Source organism: Anopheles arabiensis, chromosome 2 (assembly GCF_016920715.1).
Source record: "Anopheles arabiensis isolate DONGOLA chromosome 2, AaraD3, whole genome shotgun sequence".
Taxonomy (NCBI): domain Eukaryota; kingdom Metazoa; phylum Arthropoda; class Insecta; order Diptera; family Culicidae; genus Anopheles; species Anopheles arabiensis.
In genome coordinates, this window is record NC_053517.1 from 61,151,420 (window position 1) to 61,170,282 (window position 18,863).

General features: G+C 39.4%; 1 protein-coding gene across 1 annotated transcript; it reads right to left on the reverse strand.

Annotated features, from left to right (window-relative positions):
- Window positions 1-14,472: 14,472 nt before the first annotated feature.
- On the reverse strand, window positions 14,473-17,007 carry LOC120898047. Its single transcript, XM_040303380.1, has 2 exons — window positions 14,935-17,007; window positions 14,473-14,559 (listed from the first exon to the last, which is right to left on the reverse strand). Exons 1-2 carry the CDS (start codon window positions 16,987-16,989, stop codon window positions 14,533-14,535), a joined length of 2,082 nt encoding a protein of 693 aa, XP_040159314.1. The 5' UTR covers window positions 16,990-17,007; the 3' UTR covers window positions 14,473-14,532.
- Between the last annotated feature and the right edge of the window lie 1,856 nt (window positions 17,008-18,863).

The window sequence follows — 18,863 nt, forward strand, 5'->3', positions numbered from 1 at the left end:
AAAATCCAAAATTTTTGAAACGTTGGTACGAACCAATCGCCATTAACGGATGTTTCCATTTCTAAGTTGTGCGAATATAATTGTTTATCGGGAAAATATTTTTCATATTTGAGTTTCATGTTTCCGATTTCAAATGTTTCTTCTTTAAAATTTATTATTGCTTGGTTTTTAGCCATTAGTTCGGAACCAATGAGTGCGTCGAAAAAATTATGAAATTTTAACTCATAATAGGTTTGATTTGGAAAATTATCGCCGAGTAAATTAATACGTCCTTTCTCCGTAACGTGCTTACATCCAGCGGTGTTTTTTTTTATTTTGGTTTCCTTTACCTTTCTTGTTTGTGGGAGAATGCCCGGCCGTATTATATTTTTATTTGCTCCAGTATCGATCAAAATGTTTGTGGGATAAGTTTGAGTATTTGATATAATGTAAGGCAAGTAATTTACGTGTTTTTGTTTTCTGGATGAATTAAGCAAAAATTTATGTCTAATTCATCCTCAGACTCAGATTCTTCGTTATCGGAGGGTTTTGTTATTTCAGCATTAAACAGCTGTTTCTTATTTAAAGTAAGTCGACTTTTGGTAGAACCTATTTCCATCGGTTCGGGTGGCAGATTCGTGTCAACTGGTTTACGAGGTTTGTAATCCTGTTGCTGAGGCTGTGTGATTTTTGTATTGTTAAATTTCCTTTCTGTTTGTTTTTTATTATTTCCTTGCCCTGCGGTATGTGAGTTGCCTAAGTATTGTTTTGATTGTGTTAATTGAATATGGGTAAGGTTTCTGTTAGATTCATTTGATGTAAATTTACATATAAATGCATACGCATTTTCGATTGATTTGGGTTCAGCAGCTTGTTCATACCCAAAATAGGGTTTCTGCAGCCCACTGACGTATGCAGCTAGACTATATTCGTCTATAAAGTCGTTTATGGCATCCCAATGAAGATTGTACTTAGGATTTTGTTTTGCCAACGATTTTATATTGTAAACCAGTTCCTTAGTTTTCTGATAATGCGTGTTTGCGTTACCATCCATTTTGTTATGCCAGAGTTGGCAGTTATACGTGGAAAGATCTTGTTTATCTCCTAGAGATGTTATCAAAATTTCTTTCACTTCACTGAACGTTTTTGGGTTACCGTTTGTACAAATTACATCTTTAGCATGCCCCTCTATTTTGTTTATAACAGCTGTCACATAAATTTCAAATATTTGTGGTGACACGAGGTTTTCGAATAAACGAAGAGTTTTTTCTGTTTCTATCCAACTTGCGAGTTGCTTTTTATTGCCATTAAATATGGGCAACATTTTTATGGGATCAGGGATACGGAACGGATCACCTGATATTGTCACTTCACGAGGAATAGGATCACTTCGTTGGTGTGCTATTCCCTGGTTTCCATTTGTACTTTGCCATTGCAACTCCTGCTGCGTTAATCTTGCACTTATGTTTTCGATGGCTTGTATCATACGAGCCATCTGATCATTACCACTCTCTTGAGTAGTTTGAGCTTGAGGTTCCATGTTTAGGTGCTCAAGTGATAACTGCAAATTCTGCAATTGGTATGTGCGAAATTCCTCAGATACCGTACTTTCTTCTGTAAAAATTCTTTCCTGAATCAGCTGTTGGGCCTTTTTGAAAGCGTTGTTCTTGATTTTTGGCATAAAGAAAGCCAATCCTAAAGCTCTATCTGGTAGTGGCTCTAGGTACGTGAATGAAAAGAAATTTATAAAACTAGTGTGATGCGTCTATCTGATAGTGCGCACTCACATTAATTTTAAATTCTTTCACCCCCGATTTCTTGTGTTATTATTTAGGTAGTTTTACTGAACACGATTTCACGCACAGAAACTCAACACTAAATACTCACACGGTTTATGTTGAAGTCGTGTTTGGGCGAAGGCCAAGAAAACAATAACGGTGCTCCGTGTGCGTCTTAGCGGGGGGATCCTCAACTCCTCAGCGACGTTGCCGTCCTTGGTGCTTGTGGATGCTCGATGCTCGTAGATCACGATGCACTTTGCGGGTCATTAGTTCAGTACTTTCCACTGTTTCTCACTATGACGTCACTTTTCTTTAGTGCCTACCCGGCTGCGCCAATTATGCGGTGTACATTTATTATTCGGCTTTTTATTCAAAAAGATTAAATGTTACTCCAATGAGTTCTAAACTAAAACTAAAACTCTCACATTAATTCTACCTCGGTTGGCGGTGTATGTTTGTGGGAGCTGTCTGCGTCCGGCTGGTGTCCGATGTCGCGCGACCGTGCTGTCTGCGTTGTCGGCCCGGCTGGTGTCCGATGATGCGCGCCCGTGAAAAATAGAAGAGATGGAATGTGCCGCGCTGCAACATGGTAAAGCATTGTGTCGTGCCACGTGATGGTGTCCAATGCCACATAACTCCTCCAGGGGGTGAAAAAAAGCGTGTCCTCATGCGTTTATACTGTCTTCGAGATTATTTTCTCTACGATGGTTTCGTGACGACTTCTGTGAGCGAGATTTCCTCTTTTCTATCTGATTTGATATGGCTGAGATGAAACGACTAAAGTAAAAATAGGCAAATATGATAATGGCAATAGATACTGTAGTGGACACTCCCAGTCCAGTTAATAAGCTCCAATTCCAAGTAATATTTTTATATTGTTGCAAGTAGATGTGTTCGATGTGTTTGCGATTCGTCAATGTTCTATCATCCAGGGAGGCTAAAGGAGTTTCGACAACTTTTCGATGAATTGCGATGTTGAATACTGTCCCATATACAGCTGGACTCTTGACATGGATTTCTTCTGATGTGAAGCTTTTGTTTCTGAATTGTATGGTGCAATTAGAAAAAGTTAATAAGAAGTTTCCATTCAAATGTCGATCGTTCGGTCCACAATCGGATGTTACCAAATGATCTTTTGCGTTTTCAATAAGAAGTTGATTATCACCTATCATTTTAGCTGTTGTTTCGTTTTCCGGAACTACTACACAATGGCTCTCTTTCCCCATTACTAATGGAGCGATGCAGTTATCAAAAAAATCCATGATATCAGAATACTTTTGTACGTATTTCTCTGGGTTCTTTGTTGTATATAGTTTCTTTTTCTGTTTCACGAGTTGCCTTGGATAGGCTTTGATTAACGAGTTATTGTGATTCAGTGCTAGTAGTTCTATTACTTTTGACTCCTCCTTTTGCAACTCTGGCACTTTAAGTATGTAGAGCAGTTTGTTGTTGTTGACTGCTATTTTAGGAGTGACATAAGAAATGATCTCGTCAGGAATATCGCTTTTAACTCCTTGGTCTTCTAATAGCTGTTGTATAATAGCAATTTCGCGTGGTGATAGAAGTTTGCTGCTTGTAATAGACATTTTGGATAACGATATCGCTTCTTGTATATCTTCTAATATCTTGTTAATTGTATCTATATTGATAATTGCCGTCAGCATGTCTAATTCATTAAGAAGAATGTCGTTTCTATTTTCAATCATCTGCTTCATTTCGTTGGTGAGGTTTTTAATTTTCATTCCAAGATTTTCATTTACTAGGAATTGCTGATTATTACTCTCTATCAAATCGTTCATTGTACTGTTGATGATTTGCAGGTCATGTGCATCCGGGCTTCCTCCAATCCATTTCCAAACCGAGCCTATAGCTTCTACGCTTCTTATCAAACGCTTCCTTGGTCTTATGAGATTAAAATTAGAATATAAGTTTCTAACCTTATGCTTTGCAATTATTGATAGAGGACTATTGGTTGGGCGAAAAGCTACTTGAGTTAATAGGTGCATTGTATTTTCAATTTCTGTTATGTTTACCTCATGTATTATATTGATATTACCGATTTGAATTTTGCAATTATGTTTCTCTAGAATTAAAATTGGTTGATCAATCAAACTAGTTATTTTTAATTCTTGGGCTTTAATATGAGCTATCATTAGAATGACCATCAACATAACTATTCTGACGACGTCTTGTCGTGCAGCAGAAAAAATTTAAATTCAAAATTATTCATTTTTCAATTAATGATTTAATTTGCTATTTCCTGTGATTCCTTCGATTTCCTAACCCTTTTTTATCAAGTTTCTTTTCCTAATTTAAATGCTTTAAATTTAAATGAGCGACAATGAGTCGTACCACTGCGATCCTTTTTTTCTTCTTTAGTTTTTTTTTGCTAAAGAGAATGGAAAAAATAAAAAATTGTGCTCAGCCAGTCGCCTGTTCTTTTTTTTCTTTTTTTTCTTTTTTGAGACGTCAAATCCTGTAAATATATAAAAAATATTAGTTTCATGTACAATTATGTTCTTATGCGTTTTATTTTATTTTTATTGCGTTTGACATTTCTTGGTCCAATTTGAATGGTTTTTTCATTATTAACCAAACATTTTGATTTTGAAAAGCGTGGATCTAGCTTTTTTCTAGTGTTTTTCTTTACATAAACATCATGTCCTTCATTTACAGCAGGTGCAATTTCTTTTTTGTCGTTATTTTTCTTCATTCTATTTGCAGCTAGCTGAAGGTTCTTTTTTACATTTTTGAAAATTTTGTCGGCGTTATCGGCTATTTCTGGTGGGTTTATCGTATACCCTGGATTAAAAATAATTTCATTAGGGGTATAAGTGGTGACTGAATGAACAGTATCGTTGTACATTGAGTTCGCTATTTGCACTATTTCAGGAGATGAGTTATTGATGAATTTGTGTTTGTTAGTATTATAAATTTCAATGATAGTACTATGAGTTTTTTCTATTTGGCCATTTGACTCTGATGAGGAAGCGAATTCTATTACGGTTCCGAAATTAGCTAAAAAGTCTTGGAACTGAATGCTAGTAAAAGCTGCTTCATGGTCGCAAATGATTTTTCTTGGTGGTCTAAATGTTCTGAAATACTGTGAAAGGGCATTCCGTATATCTGTCATGTTTCTAGATTTAATTTCTATAAGTTGAAGGTGCTTCGAAAATGCACAAATTAAAGAAAGGTAGTAGTGTCTATCCATGCCGAAAATATCCATATGGACTCTGTAAAAGGGACCATTTTCTATTGGCCTTGGTGAAATTTTTATATTATATGGTTTTCGTTCGTATTTGTGTTGAGTACAAATTGTACATGAATTAATTAATTGCCTGATTCGTTTGATCATGTTTGGGAAAAAGTAAGATCGTTTAATCTGACTTTCGACTTCGGTTATGCCTCTATGGGCTCTATCATGTTCTTTTCTTATGATAATGTCTTGCATTGTTTCGGAAGTTACGTCTTCAACCATATTTTGTGTAATAATGAAATGGCAGTTTGTGTTGCAGAAGCATTCTCTGTAAACTTCTTGAATTAAATTAAGTAAGCATTCTGGAGCTAACACAGCATTTTGCTTTCCATTCGAATGATCTTTCAAAAATGTTGTAACTTTTCTATTATCAAACGAAGTGGAGCATATAGTTGTTCGCTTATAGTTTTGAAAAATTTGTTCCGTGATAACGGAGTCGGAGTCCGTTACTTTAAAAATGATTTGATTTCTGTAACTATTAATAGCTCTTTCTGTAAAATGCATATAATAGTCATCGGATGTGTTTGCTGAATGTGCTGTTTCGGAAGAAGATGAACTGATATTATTTTCCACAGATACTTGATCAACAGAAACAACATTTTCTAGTTGATTGTTGTTAACTTCGACTTTTCTACTAAGTGCGTCTGCCACAACATTTGTCTTTCCTGTCTTATAGATTACGTCGTAGTCGTAATTTTCTAAGTCTAATCGCCAACGTATCAATTTAGCGTTCTTATTTGAGTTTTTAATGTAAATAAGGGGTTTATGATCGGTAACCAAAGTGAATTTGTTACCATACAGGTACGGCTTAAACTTGGTTACTGCCCATATGATGGCTAGTGCCTCTTTTTCTGTTGTGGAGTAATTTGACTCTGTTTTGTTTAGAGTACGGCTTGCGAAAGCTATGGGGTTTTCTGTTTTATCGATTACTTGTGATAAAACTTCGCCTAGGGCATAATTGCTGGCGTCAGTTGTTAATATAAAAGGAAGTTCAAAGTCAGGATAAGATAAGATTTGATCTGAAACTATTATATTTTTTAAATGTTTAAAGGCTTCCTGATATTCTTGATCATTAAGGTTTACTTTTTCATCCTTCTGTAACAATTTGGTGAGGGGTTTTGTTAATTTTGAGTAATCTTTAATAAAACGTCTATAATACCCTACGAGTCCTAAGAACTGTTTTATTTCTTTTTGATTGGATGGAAGTTTCCATTCTTGAATTTTTTCTTATTTTTTCTGGATCAGGTTTGATTCCGTCAGGGGCAATAATGTGTCCAAGAAATTCCGTTTCTCTGCGAAGAAATTCACATTTGTCTAATTGTATTTTAAGATTGAAATCACTTAACCTCTTAAGGATTTTTGAAACATTGTTGAGGTGATCTTGAAGATTTTTACCAATTATGATTATATCATCAAGATACACATAGCAGATTGATCCAATATAGTTTGATAAAACATTATTCATCGCACGCTGGAATGTCGCTGGGGCATTTTTCAGGCCAAACGGCATTCTCGTAAATTCAAAATGCCCTAAAGCTGTTGAAAACGCTGTCTTTTTTGATCGTCGGGGTCCATTTCGATTTGATGAAAACCTGATTTTAAATCTAAGGTGGTAAAATATGCTGATTTGCCAAGATTATCTAATATTTCTTCTATTTGTGGGATGGGAAATTTATCGTTAATGGTTTTGTCATTGATCTTACGATAGTCAATAACAACGCGCACTTTGCGTTTTCCTGATGCGTCTATCTTTTTGGAACAACCCAAACTGGCGATGAGTAAGGGCTAATTGAATGTTGTATGATTCCGTTGTCGAACAGTTCCTTGATTTGCTCTTCCACATCTTTTTTTAAAAACGTGTGGATACCTATATAATTTTGTGTAAACAGGGTTCTCGTCTGTTGTTAAGATTTTATGTTTTATTAAAGATGTAGATGTAAGTTTCTCTCCAGCCCTAAGTAAAACTGTTTTATTTGCAAGTATTGTTTTGAATAGTTCATCCCTCTCTAGTATTGACAAATGATCTGTGCGGATTATTTCACTAAGCACTTCATTTGTAACGCTACGCTCTGGATGTGATGGGATTGGGGAAATCGTTTCAAAATTATTTACTATTATGTTTAATTTTCCTTTGACATCAGGTATTGTTTTTTCTGTGCTTAAAATTTTTGCTGTCGTTTTATTGTTATTAGCTCTATATAAACCTGGCTCAATAACAACTCCTTTAAGCAAAAATCCAAAATTTTTGAAACGTTGGTACGAACCAATCGCCATTAACGGATGTTTCCATTTCTAAGTTGTGCGAATATAATTGTTTATCGGGAAAATATTTTTCATATTTGAGTTTCATGTTTCCGATTTCAAATGTTTCTTCTTTAAAATTTATTATTGCTTGGTTTTTAGCCATTAGTTCGGAACCAATGAGTGCGTCGAAAAAATTATGAAATTTTAACTCATAATAGGTTTGATTTGGAAAATTATCGCCGAGTAAATTAATACGTCCTTTCTCCGTAACGTGCTTACATCCAGCGGTGTTTTTTTTTATTTTGGTTTCCTTTACCTTTCTTGTTTGTGGGAGAATGCCCGGCCGTATTATATTTTTATTTGCTCCAGTATCGATCAAAATGTTTGTGGGATAAGTTTGAGTATTTGATATAATGTAAGGCAAGTAATTTACGTGTTTTTGTTTTCTGGATGAATTAAGCAAAATTTATGTCTAATTCATCCTCAGACTCAGATTCTTCGTTATCGGAGGGTTTTGTTATTTCAGCATTAAACAGCTGTTTCTTATTTAAAGTAAGTCGACTTTTGGTAGAACCTATTTCCATCGGTTCGGGTGGCAGATTCGTGTCAACTGGTTTACGAGGTTTGTAATCCTGTTGCTGAGGCTGTGTGATTTTTGTATTGTTAAATTTCCTTTCTGTTTGTTTTTTATTATTTCCTTGCCCTGCGGTATGTGAGTTGCCTAAGTATTGTTTTGATTGTGTTAATTGAATATGGGTAAGGTTTCTGTTAGATTCATTTGATGTAAATTTACATATAAATGCATACGCATTTTCGATTGATTTGGGTTCAGCAGCTTGTTCATACCCAAAATAGGGTTTCTGCAGCCCACTGACGTATGCAGCTAGACTATATTCGTCTATAAAGTCGTTTATGGCATCCCAATGAAGATTGTACTTAGGATTTTGTTTTGCCAACGATTTTATATTGTAAACCAGTTCCTTAGTTTTCTGATAATGCGTGTTTGCGTTACCATCCATTTTGTTATGCCAGAGTTGGCAGTTATACGTGGAAAGATCTTGTTTATCTCCTAGAGATGTTATCAAAATTTCTTTCACTTCACTGAACGTTTTTGGGTTACCGTTTGTACAAATTACATCTTTAGCATGCCCCTCTATTTTGTTTATAACAGCTGTCACATAAATTTCAAATATTTGTGGTGACACGAGGTTTTCGAATAAACGAAGAGTTTTTTCTGTTTCTATCCAACTTGCGAGTTGCTTTTTATTGCCATTAAATATGGGCAACATTTTTATGGGATCAGGGATACGGAACGGATCACCTGATATTGTCACTTCACGAGGAATAGGATCACTTCGTTGGTGTGCTATTCCCTGGTTTCCATTTGTACTTTGCCATTGCAACTCCTGCTGCGTTAATCTTGCACTTATGTTTTCGATGGCTTGTATCATACGAGCCATCTGATCATTACCACTCTCTTGAGTAGTTTGAGCTTGAGGTTCCATGTTTAGGTGCTCAAGTGATAACTGCAAATTTGCAATTGGTATGTGCGAAATTCCTCAGATACCGTACTTTCTTCTGTAAAAATTCTTTCCTGAATCAGCTGTTGGGCCTTTTTGAAAGCGTTGTTCTTGATTTTTGGCATAAAGAAAGCCAATCCTAAAGCTCTATCTGGTAGTGGCTCTAGGTACGTGAATGAAAAGAAATTTATAAAACTAGTGTGATGCGTCTATCTGATAGTGCGCACTCACATTAATTTTAAATTCTTTCACCCCCGATTTCTTGTGTTATTATTTAGGTAGTTTTACTGAACACGATTTCACGCACAGAAACTCAACACTAAATACTCACACGGTTTATGTTGAAGTCGTGTTTGGGCGAAGGCCAAGAAAACAATGACGGTGCTCCGTGTGCGTCTTAGCGGGGGGATCCTCAACTCCTCAGCGACGTGCTTGTGGATGCTCGATGCTCGTAGATCACGATGCACTTTGCGGGATCACTGTTGTACTGTGTTATTAGTTCAGTACTTTCCACTGTTTCTCACTATGACGTCACTTTTCTTTAGTGCCTACCCGGCTGCGCCAATTATGCGGTGTACATTTATTATTCGGCTTTTTATTCAAAAAGATTAAATGTTACTCCAATGAGTTCTAAACTAAAACTAAAACTCTCACATTAATTCTACCTCGGTTGGCGGTGTATGTTTGTGGGAGCTGTCTGCGTCCGGCTGGTGTCCGATGTCGCGCGACCGTGCTGTCTGCGTTGTCGGCCCGGCTGGTGTCCGATGATGCGCGCCCGTGAAAAATAGAAGAGATGGAATGTGCCGCGCTGCAACATGGTAAAGCATTGTGTCGTGCCACGTGATGGTGTCCAATGCCACATAACTCCTCCAGGGGGTGAAAAAAAAGCGTGTCCTCATGCGTTTAAACTGTCTTCGAGATTATTTTCTCTACGATGGTTTCGTGACGACTTCTGTGAGCGAGATTTCCTCTTTTCTATCTGATTTGATATGGCTGAGATGAAACGACTAAAGTAAAAATAGGCAAATATGATAATGGCAATAGATACTGTAGTGGACACTCCCAGTCCAGTTAATAAGCTCCAATTCCAAGTAATATTTTTATATTGTTGCAAGTAGATGTGTTCGATGTGTTTGCGATTCGTCAATGTTCTATCATCCAGGGAGGCTAAAGGAGTTTCGACAACTTTTCGATGAATTGCGATGTTGAAAACTGTCCCATATACAGCTGGACTCTTGACATGGATTTCTTCTGATGTGAAGCTTTTGTTTCTGAATTGTATGGTGCAATTAGAAAAAGTTAATAAGAAGTTTCCATTCAAATGTCGATCGTTCGGTCCACAATCGGATGTTACCAAATGATCTTTTGCGTTTTCAATAAGAAGTTGATTATCACCTATCATTTTAGCTGTTGTTTCGTTTTCCGGAACTACTACACAATGGCTCTCTTTCCCCATTACTAATGGAGCGATGCAGTTATCAAAAAATCCATGATATCAGAATACTTTTGTACGTATTTCTCTGGATTCTTTGTTGTATATAGCTTCTTTTTCTGTTTCACGAGTTGCCTTGGATAGTCTTTGATTAACGAGTTATTGTGATTCAGTGCTAGTAGTTCTATTACTTTTGACTCCTCCTTTTGCAACTCTGGCACTTTAAGTATGTAGAGCAGTTTGTTGTTGTTGACTGCTATTTTAGGAGTGACATAAGAAATGATCTCGTCAGGAATATCGCTTTTAACTCCTTGGTCTTCTAATAGCTGTTGTATAATAGCAATTTCGCGTGGTGATAGAAGTTTGCTGCTTGTAATAGACATTTTGGATAACGATATCGCTTCTTGTATATCTTCTAATATCTTGTTAATTGTATCTATATTGATAATTGCCGTCAGCATGTCTAATTCATTAAGAAGAATGTCGTTTCTATTTTCAATCATCTGCTTCATTTCGTTGGTGAGGTTTTTAATTTTCATTCCAAGATTTTCATTTACTAGGAATTGCTGATTATTACTCTCTATCAAATCGTTCATTGTACTGTTGATGATTTGCAGGTCATGTGCATCCGGGCTTCCTCCAATCCATTTCCAAACCGAGCCTATAGCTTCTACGCTTCTTATCAAACGCGTCCTTGGTCTTATGAGATTAAAATTAGAATATAAGTTTCTAACCTTATGCTTTGCAATTATTGATAGAGGACTATTGGTTGGGCGAAAAGCTACTTGAGTTAATAGGTGCATTGTATTTTCAATTTCTGTTATGTTTACCTCATGTATTATATTGATATTACCGATTTGAATTTTGCAATTATGTTTCTCTAGAATTAAAATTGGTTGATCAATCAAACTAGTTATTTTTAATTCTTGGGCTTTAATATGAGCTATCATTAGAATGACCATCAACATAACTATTCTGACGACGTCTTGTCGTGCAGCAGAAAAAATTTAAATTCAAAATTATTCATTTTTCAATTAATGATTTAATTTGCTATTTCCTGTGATTCCTTCGATTTCCTAACCCTTTTTTTATCAAGTTTCTTTTCCTAATTTAAATGCTTTAAATTTAAATGAGCGACAATGAGTCGTACCACTGCGATCCTTTTTTTCTTCTTTAGTTTTTTTTGCTAAAAGAGAATGGAAAAAATAAAAATTGTGCTCAGCCAGTCGTCTGTTCTTTTTTTTTTCTTTTTTTTCTTTTTTTGAGACGTCAAATCCTGTAAATATATAAAAAATATTAGTTTCATGTACAATTATGTTCTTATGCGTTTTATTTTATTTTTATTGCGTTTGACATTTCTTGGTCCAATTTGAATGGTTTTTTCATTATTAACCAAACATTTTGATTTTGAAAAGCGTGGATCTAGCTTTTTTCTAGTGTTTTTCTTTACATAAACATCATGTCCTTCATTTACAGCAGGTGCAATTTCTTTTTTGTCGTTATTTTTCTTCATTCTATTTGCAGCTAGCTGAAGGTTCTTTTTTACATTTTTGAACATTTTGTCGGCGTTATCGGCTATTTCTGGTGGGTTTATCGTATACCCTGGATTAAAAATAATTTCATTAGGGGTATAAGTGGTGACTGAATGAACAGTATCGTTGTACATTGAGTTCGCTATTTGCACTATTTCAGGAGATGAGTTATTGATGAATTTGTGTTTGTTAGTATTATAAATTTCAATGATAGTACTATGAGTTTTTTCTATTTGGCCATTTGACTCTGATGAGGAAGCGAATTCTATTACGGTTCCGAAATTAGCTAAAAAGTCTTGGAACTGAATGCTAGTAAAAGCTGCTTCATGGTCGCAAATGATTTTTCTTGGTGGTCTAAATGTTCTGAAATACTGTGAAAGGGCATTCCGTATATCTGTCATGTTTCTAGATTTAATTTCTATAAGTTGAAGGTGCTTCGAAAATGCACAAATTAAAGAAAGGTAGTAGTGTCTATCCATGCCGAAAATATCCATATGGACTCTGTAAAAGGGACCATTTTCTATTGGCCTTGGTGAAATTTTTATATTATATGGTTTTCGTTCGTATTTGTGTTGAGTACAAATTGTACATGAATTAATTAATTGCCTGATTCGTTTGATCATGTTTGGGAAAAAGTAAGATCGTTTAATCTGACTTTCGACTTCGGTTATGCCTCTATGGGCTCTATCATGTTCTTTTCTTATGATAATGTCTTGCATTGTTTCGGAAGTTACGTCTTCAACCATATTTTGTGTAATAATGAAATGGCAGTTTGTGTTGCAGAAGCATTCTCTGTAAACTTCTTGAATTAAATTAAGTAAGCATTCTGGAGCTAACACAGCATTTTGCTTTCCATTCGAATGATCTTTCAAAAATGTTGTAACTTTTCTATTATCAAACGAAGTGGAGCATATAGTTGTTCGCTTATAGTTTTGAAAAATTTGTTCCGTGATAACGGAGTCGGAGTCCGTTACTTTAAAAATGATTTGATTTCTGTAACTATTAATAGCTCTTTCTGTAAAATGCATATAATAGTCATCGGATGTGTTTGCTGAATGTGCTGTTTCGGAAGAAGATGAACTGATATTATTTTCCACAGATACTTGATCAACAGAAACAACATTTTCTAGTTGATTGTTGTTAACTTCGACTTTTCTACTAAGTGCGTCTGCCACAACATTTGTCTTTCCTGTCTTATAGATTACGTCGTAGTCGTAATTTTCTAAGTCTAATCGCCAACGTATCAATTTAGCGTTCTTATTTGAGTTTTTAATGTAAATAAGGGGTTTATGATCGGTAACTGTTGCGTTAGCAACGTCCGGTGATATTTATATATATTTTTTATCCCGAAATGATTCACTCGCGGCGTTAGTTAGGTTCTCTTAACTTCACTTTATTGAATTCTATTAACGCAGTACGTAACGGTGGTACTGTAAATTTACTATAACAAAGTGGTTAAAAAAATTCCACTGCTTCTGGTTCCGCGATGATGACGAGAAAAGAGAAAGTGCTTTCCCAAATTTCCCTTTTATGGCTTTTTCCACCATTGCAAATTCGCGGGCTTGCGATTTGCTCGATCCTCATCGTTAGTCGAGCAGTCCCACAGTCGCAGTAACGTGGGTCAAATGTCACTGCTTGACACTTGCGCTGACATTCGATGTTTTCCTGTGTTAAACAATAACATTCTCCCGCCCAGTCAATTGCCCGGAAGCTCTTGACTCTTCAGTTCGTTATTGTTGTTGTGTCGTGACCATGTGTTTTCGCTTACCATTTCGTGGGTTATTCTTAGTGCTGTCGACTATTGATCTCCAGCGGGTAAGTATTATTTTCCTGTTGTACATCCAACACGGCTATCTTCGTGGCCGGCCGTTCGTAGATTCCGGTGCTTGTAGCTACGGTTGCGCGCCGGACTTGCCCGTCCTTCGACTGGATGACCGCCACTACCCGTCCCTTGGGCCAAGTGTTTCGGGGAAGGTTTGGATCCACGATCACTACAATGTCGCCCTCCTTAATCGGACGAACCTGATGATGCCACTTAACTCTGCGCGTTAAGGTCGGTAAGTAGTATGCTACCCACTTCTTCCAGAAGAGATTAGCCATAACCTCTGATACCTTCCATGTGGTTTTTAGGGTAGCGACGTCTTCACTGAATACTGCTTTGGGTGCCTCTCCGTTAGCTGTCCCTAGCAGAAAGTGGTTCGGGGTTAAAGGAAGCTCGGATTCGCTGTCAAGTGGTACCTGTGTAAGAGGGCGAGAATTAAGCATCGCTTCGATCTCCGTTAATGCAGTCGTTAACACTTCGTCGGTTGGTAGCCGAGACATCCGTATTTCGCTCATCGCCTTCTTGACGGATCGCACTAGTCGTTCCCAGCAGCCTCCAAAGTGTGGTCCACCAGGTGGGATAAATTTCCACGCGAGACGCGGTGTTGTAAACTCCTCCGCTAAACGCTGTTTGTCTATCGCTTCCCAGGCCTCAGCAAGCTCTCGCGATGCACCGACAAAGTTCGTACCGTTGTCGCTGATGAATTCCAAAGGTTGCCCACGCCTAGCGATGAAACGACGTATAGCTAAGATGCATGATGATGTGGTCAGGGAGTGCGCAGCCTCTAGATGGATGCCCCTGGTGGTGAGGCAGGTGAAGAGAACGCCCCAACGTTTTTCGACTCGTCGACCAACTGCTACGGTTACCGGGCCAAAATAGTCGACGCCCGTGAATGAGAACGGCTTCTGATAAGCAGCAAGACGCTCGGAGGGAAGGTTCCCCATCTCTGGAGGCTCTGGCTTGGCATCACGGTTTTTGCAGTGCTGACATGTCCTACGGATACGATTGAATTCGGCTTGCAGTCTCGGTATGTATAGCTTGCTTCGTATCGCATTTATTGCCGCGTGATGGTTTACAGGGTTTCTATCGATTTATTGGTTGGTTCCCATCAATTTTTGGTGGGTTCCCATGTTTGTTTGGTGCGTTCCCACGATTTTTTGGTCGTTTCCCAGAATTTTTTGGTGCAATTGTATTGATGTCCAATCGGAAAATACCAATAAATTATGGGAACGAACCAAAAATCTATGGGATACGACCAAAAAATCGTGAGAACGCACCAAAAAATCATGGGAACTGACCAAAAAATCGTGGGAAACCCTGTATATGCTGGAACCTACGATGAAAATCTGCTAAAATTAGTGCTGTCACCTGGTGTTGTCGTGGCAGGATCACGGGCCGCTTGGTAGATTCGCTAACCCAAGGACAATTGGTCAGGCGTCCGCGCATTCTCAGTACTCCGTTGTCATCGACCTCGGGGGACAGCTTTGCAAGTATGCTCGTCTTCGGCAACACGGATTTCCATGTGCAACGTTGTTCGCTTGCGTCACGTGCGTCGGTTAATCGTCGTATCTCCTGTGAAAAGGCATCCCTCTGTGCCAATCGAAGAATGGCATATTCTGCTTTTTCAAGCTCGCCTTGTGTTAGCGGTCCTGTTGTTCTAGCCGTTCTCTTAGAAACGATAAAGGAGACAAATCGTAAGACGTACACTACTGACCTTAACAAGCGATTCCAGGATGAAAAACGCTCGAGCTGAATCCATGGCTTCGTGTTTGTGTTATGATGCATCATGTGTAGCCGTAACTCTTCCTTCGTGTCGGTGGGATATTGTTCGGGAACTGGCCACTCACACTCGGGCTTCCACAAGAAGTCCGGTCCGCGAAACCAGCGACTATCGGGATCTGCAGTTGGTACCTTCTGCCACTTCGTTCCATCATCAGCTACGTTTAACTTTGTTGATAGCCAGCGCCACTCATGCACAGAAGTCGTCTCCAGGAGTTCGCCTACTCGGAAAGCAACGAACTGACTAAATCGGCGATGATCAGACCGCATCCAGCATATCACGTCACGTGAATCGGTCCAGTAGAAAATGCGTTCGATGGCTATTCGGTGTTGGGCGATAATCGCTGCAGCAAAGCGGGCTCCTATGACTGCGGCCTGCAGTTCTAGGCGCGGGATGGATACAAACTTAATCGGAGCTACGCGAGTTTTGGCACCCACCAGAGAGCATTCGATAATACCCCCATCGTTGAAACGGAAAAACGCCACTGCAGCCATCCCGTTCTCGCTGGCATCGCAGAATACATGAAGCTGTATTTTTGCATTTACCGAAGTGAACTGACGATAGCACCTAGGAACACGTACTTGTGAAATAGTCGGCAATACCGCAACCCAAACGCTCCATTTTTCGGCTAGTCGACCGGACAACACATCATCCCATCCAAGGCCAGCACGCCAAATTTCCTGCATAAGAATTTTTACGTACATGAGAAAATTCGCGATGATTCCCATTGGATCGTAAATCGCCATCACTGTTCGCAGAACGTCGCGTTTTGTTGGCATCCGTCCTCCAGATAGCAGCTGTATGTCGTGTTTGGGGGATAGCTTGAAAGTAAATGTGTCGGTTAACGTATCCCACCACATACCCAAAACCTTTTCGGTGCGATCATCGGAGCACATGTTTATCTTGTCTTCGGGTGATGCCTCGCGTTGTAGGTGAGATGTCACACGATGTGAGTTAGACAGCCAGTTTCGGATTTCGAAACCACCTTCAGCATGGATATGCCGGACTTGTTCAGCTAACGTGATGATTTCTTCGTCAGTTTCAGCGCTGGCCAAAAGATCGTCTACATAATGTTCTTCCTTTATGCATTTTACAGCCCGTGAATATTTGTCAGCAAAACGGTCTGCGTTCAAATTTTTAATGAACTGTGCGGTACTTGGCGAACATGCAGCACCGAAAGTCATAACAGCAACTGCATAGACATCCGGTTCGCTACCTGTAAAGTCGTTCTCGTTCCATAAAATCATCTGGGATCGTTGATCATCTGGTTTCATACGGACTTGGAAAAACATTTCCTTAATATCCCCAACTATGGCCACACGATGCTCACGGAATTTATATAATACGGATAGAAGCCCTGCCAACAGATCTGGTCCATTTAGTAAATATGTGTTGAGGCTAACACCCTGAACCTTCGCCGCTGCGTCGAAAACTACTCGAACCTTGCCTGGTTTGTTCACATTGAAAACCGGGAATATGGGCAGAAACCAATCTCGGGGGCCTTTCATCGACAGTTCTTCAGGCGATAATCGTCGTATATGACCCTGCCTTTCATAGTCCCTCATTTTCTCAATGACTGCCTTAGCTAATACAGAATCTTTCGACATTCTTTTTTGCAGGCATTTGTATCTTCTCATAGCCATGTCACGAGAGCATGGCAACTTAACATCGTCAAAACGCCACAGCAATCCGGATTCATAATGCTTTCCGTTGAATTTCGATTCCGCGTTGAGAATCCCCAACGCTCGCTCATCATCCTTTGAACGAAGTGTTTCCAACGGTTTGACGATACCGAGCGATTCGAGCAAAAAAAGTTTTTTACCGCTGCGTCCAGAGCGGCTTCTGCATCTGCGCCGCAGTTGCATATGTGGATGGTATGTATTGCTTGTATGTTAACACTGTTGGAGTTCTTATTACGTGGGCCATATACGATCCATCCCAATGACGTCTTTGCCGCAACGGGCTCATATTTCCCACCTTCCGCGTAACGAGTCGGTCGAACCAAATGATGGTTGTCGATACCAATGAGCAATCGAGGCCTAGCGTTTTCGTACGCATGAATTGGCAAACCCTGTAGATGTGCGTACTGTTTAGTCAGTTGTGTCACTGCCAGAGTCTGGGCTGGTAGAGAAAGGCTTTGCACCGTGTGCACCTTTGGGATAATATGTACACTGCTGTTTTGCCCGACTCCTGAAATCTCCAAAGGCGACACGCGAATTGAACCCGTTTCGTCGCGTTCCGAGTTACCTGTCCACTTCAGGCACAGAGGATGGGGCTGTCCTTCCAGACCGAGCTCCTCAATTAGGCTATGCTCGATGAATGTACCGGTAGATCCACTGTCAAAAAAGGCAAAGGTCGTGATGGCCTTGTCTCGCCCGTAAACTATTACAGGGATGTATTTTAAAAATACATCACCGGTAACCTCAGAATGCGCGTTCAGTGATGCTGTGGCAACCGCGTACTCGTTTGGTTTTGAATGGCGCTCGGGATTGTGTAATAGTTCGTGGTGCAGATACTCGCAACCATTTTTCCCGCAAGCCTTTTTCCCTTTGCAGCCGTAGGTGTGTATTTTCAGACACTTCCGACAAGCATTCAGTCTGCGTATAGTTGCCCATCGATCATTCACATTTAGTCTGTTGAACTGCTCACACTGCGAAAGGTCAACACAAGTGGCCTCACACAGTAGACAAATTTGACTTCCTTCACTAACCAACCCCGTAGCGTTATGTATGTTCATGTGATGCGTTCTACTCTTATGGTCGAGTTTTCTCTCTGGCCTGAATTCAAGGGATGGCAATGTTATCAGACTAGCTGCCTTAACTTGGGTTTCTATCCACTTGCCAAACTCCGAGAGTGTCGCGGAGCTCGATTGCATACGGTGTCGTGCCCAGTCTAGCCGAAGCGCATGAGGCAACTTTCCTACCAACTCGTGCATTAATGCCACGTTGCACTTATATTCTTCTAGCCCCGAAGCGGTTATAGTGGCACACATATTTCGGACCGCCATCCCAAAATCGATTAGAGTTTCCAAGCGCTCGATTCGTGGTGCAGGCATTTGATGTATGCGGTGGATTAACGAATGCACAATTATCTCCGGGCGACCGTATAACATGCGCAGCGTCTCTATCACACTAGTAAGGTTAGAAGCATGAAGCAAACATGGTTGAACGGCTTCAAGAGCTTTGCCTTTAAGCGCCCGCTGCAGTCTTAAAGTGTTCTCTTCATCGGAGTACCCACAAGCAGCTGTCGAGGTTTCATATGTGGCGATAAAAATGGGCCACTCCTCGGGTTTGCCGGAAAAATACGGTAACTCCTTGCAGCTTGCCTTTCGAGCCAGAAGTTGACTCTGGTTGACATTCATCAACGTGGTTCCGATGCTGTTACGGAACGGGTAAGTATCAACCGCCCCATCAGCAATATTTAAATATTTTTCACTTCTAGGCTGACGCTGCTGACTGACCACTGAATCATTTCCCTGTTGTGCGTTTCCTGGAGGCTCAGTACGCGATGTAGAAGG

Excerpts from the sequence above, each read along its gene's own strand:
- LOC120898047 (XM_040303380.1), bottom strand. The coding sequence starts at position 16,989 with ATGGCTATGAGAAGATACAAATGCCTGCAAAAAAGAATGTCGAAAGAT. Across the intron at positions 14,560-14,934 it reads TCCTGCCACGACAACACCAG|GACATGTCAGCACTGCAAAA; the intron begins GTGACAGCACTA and ends TCGTATCCGTAG.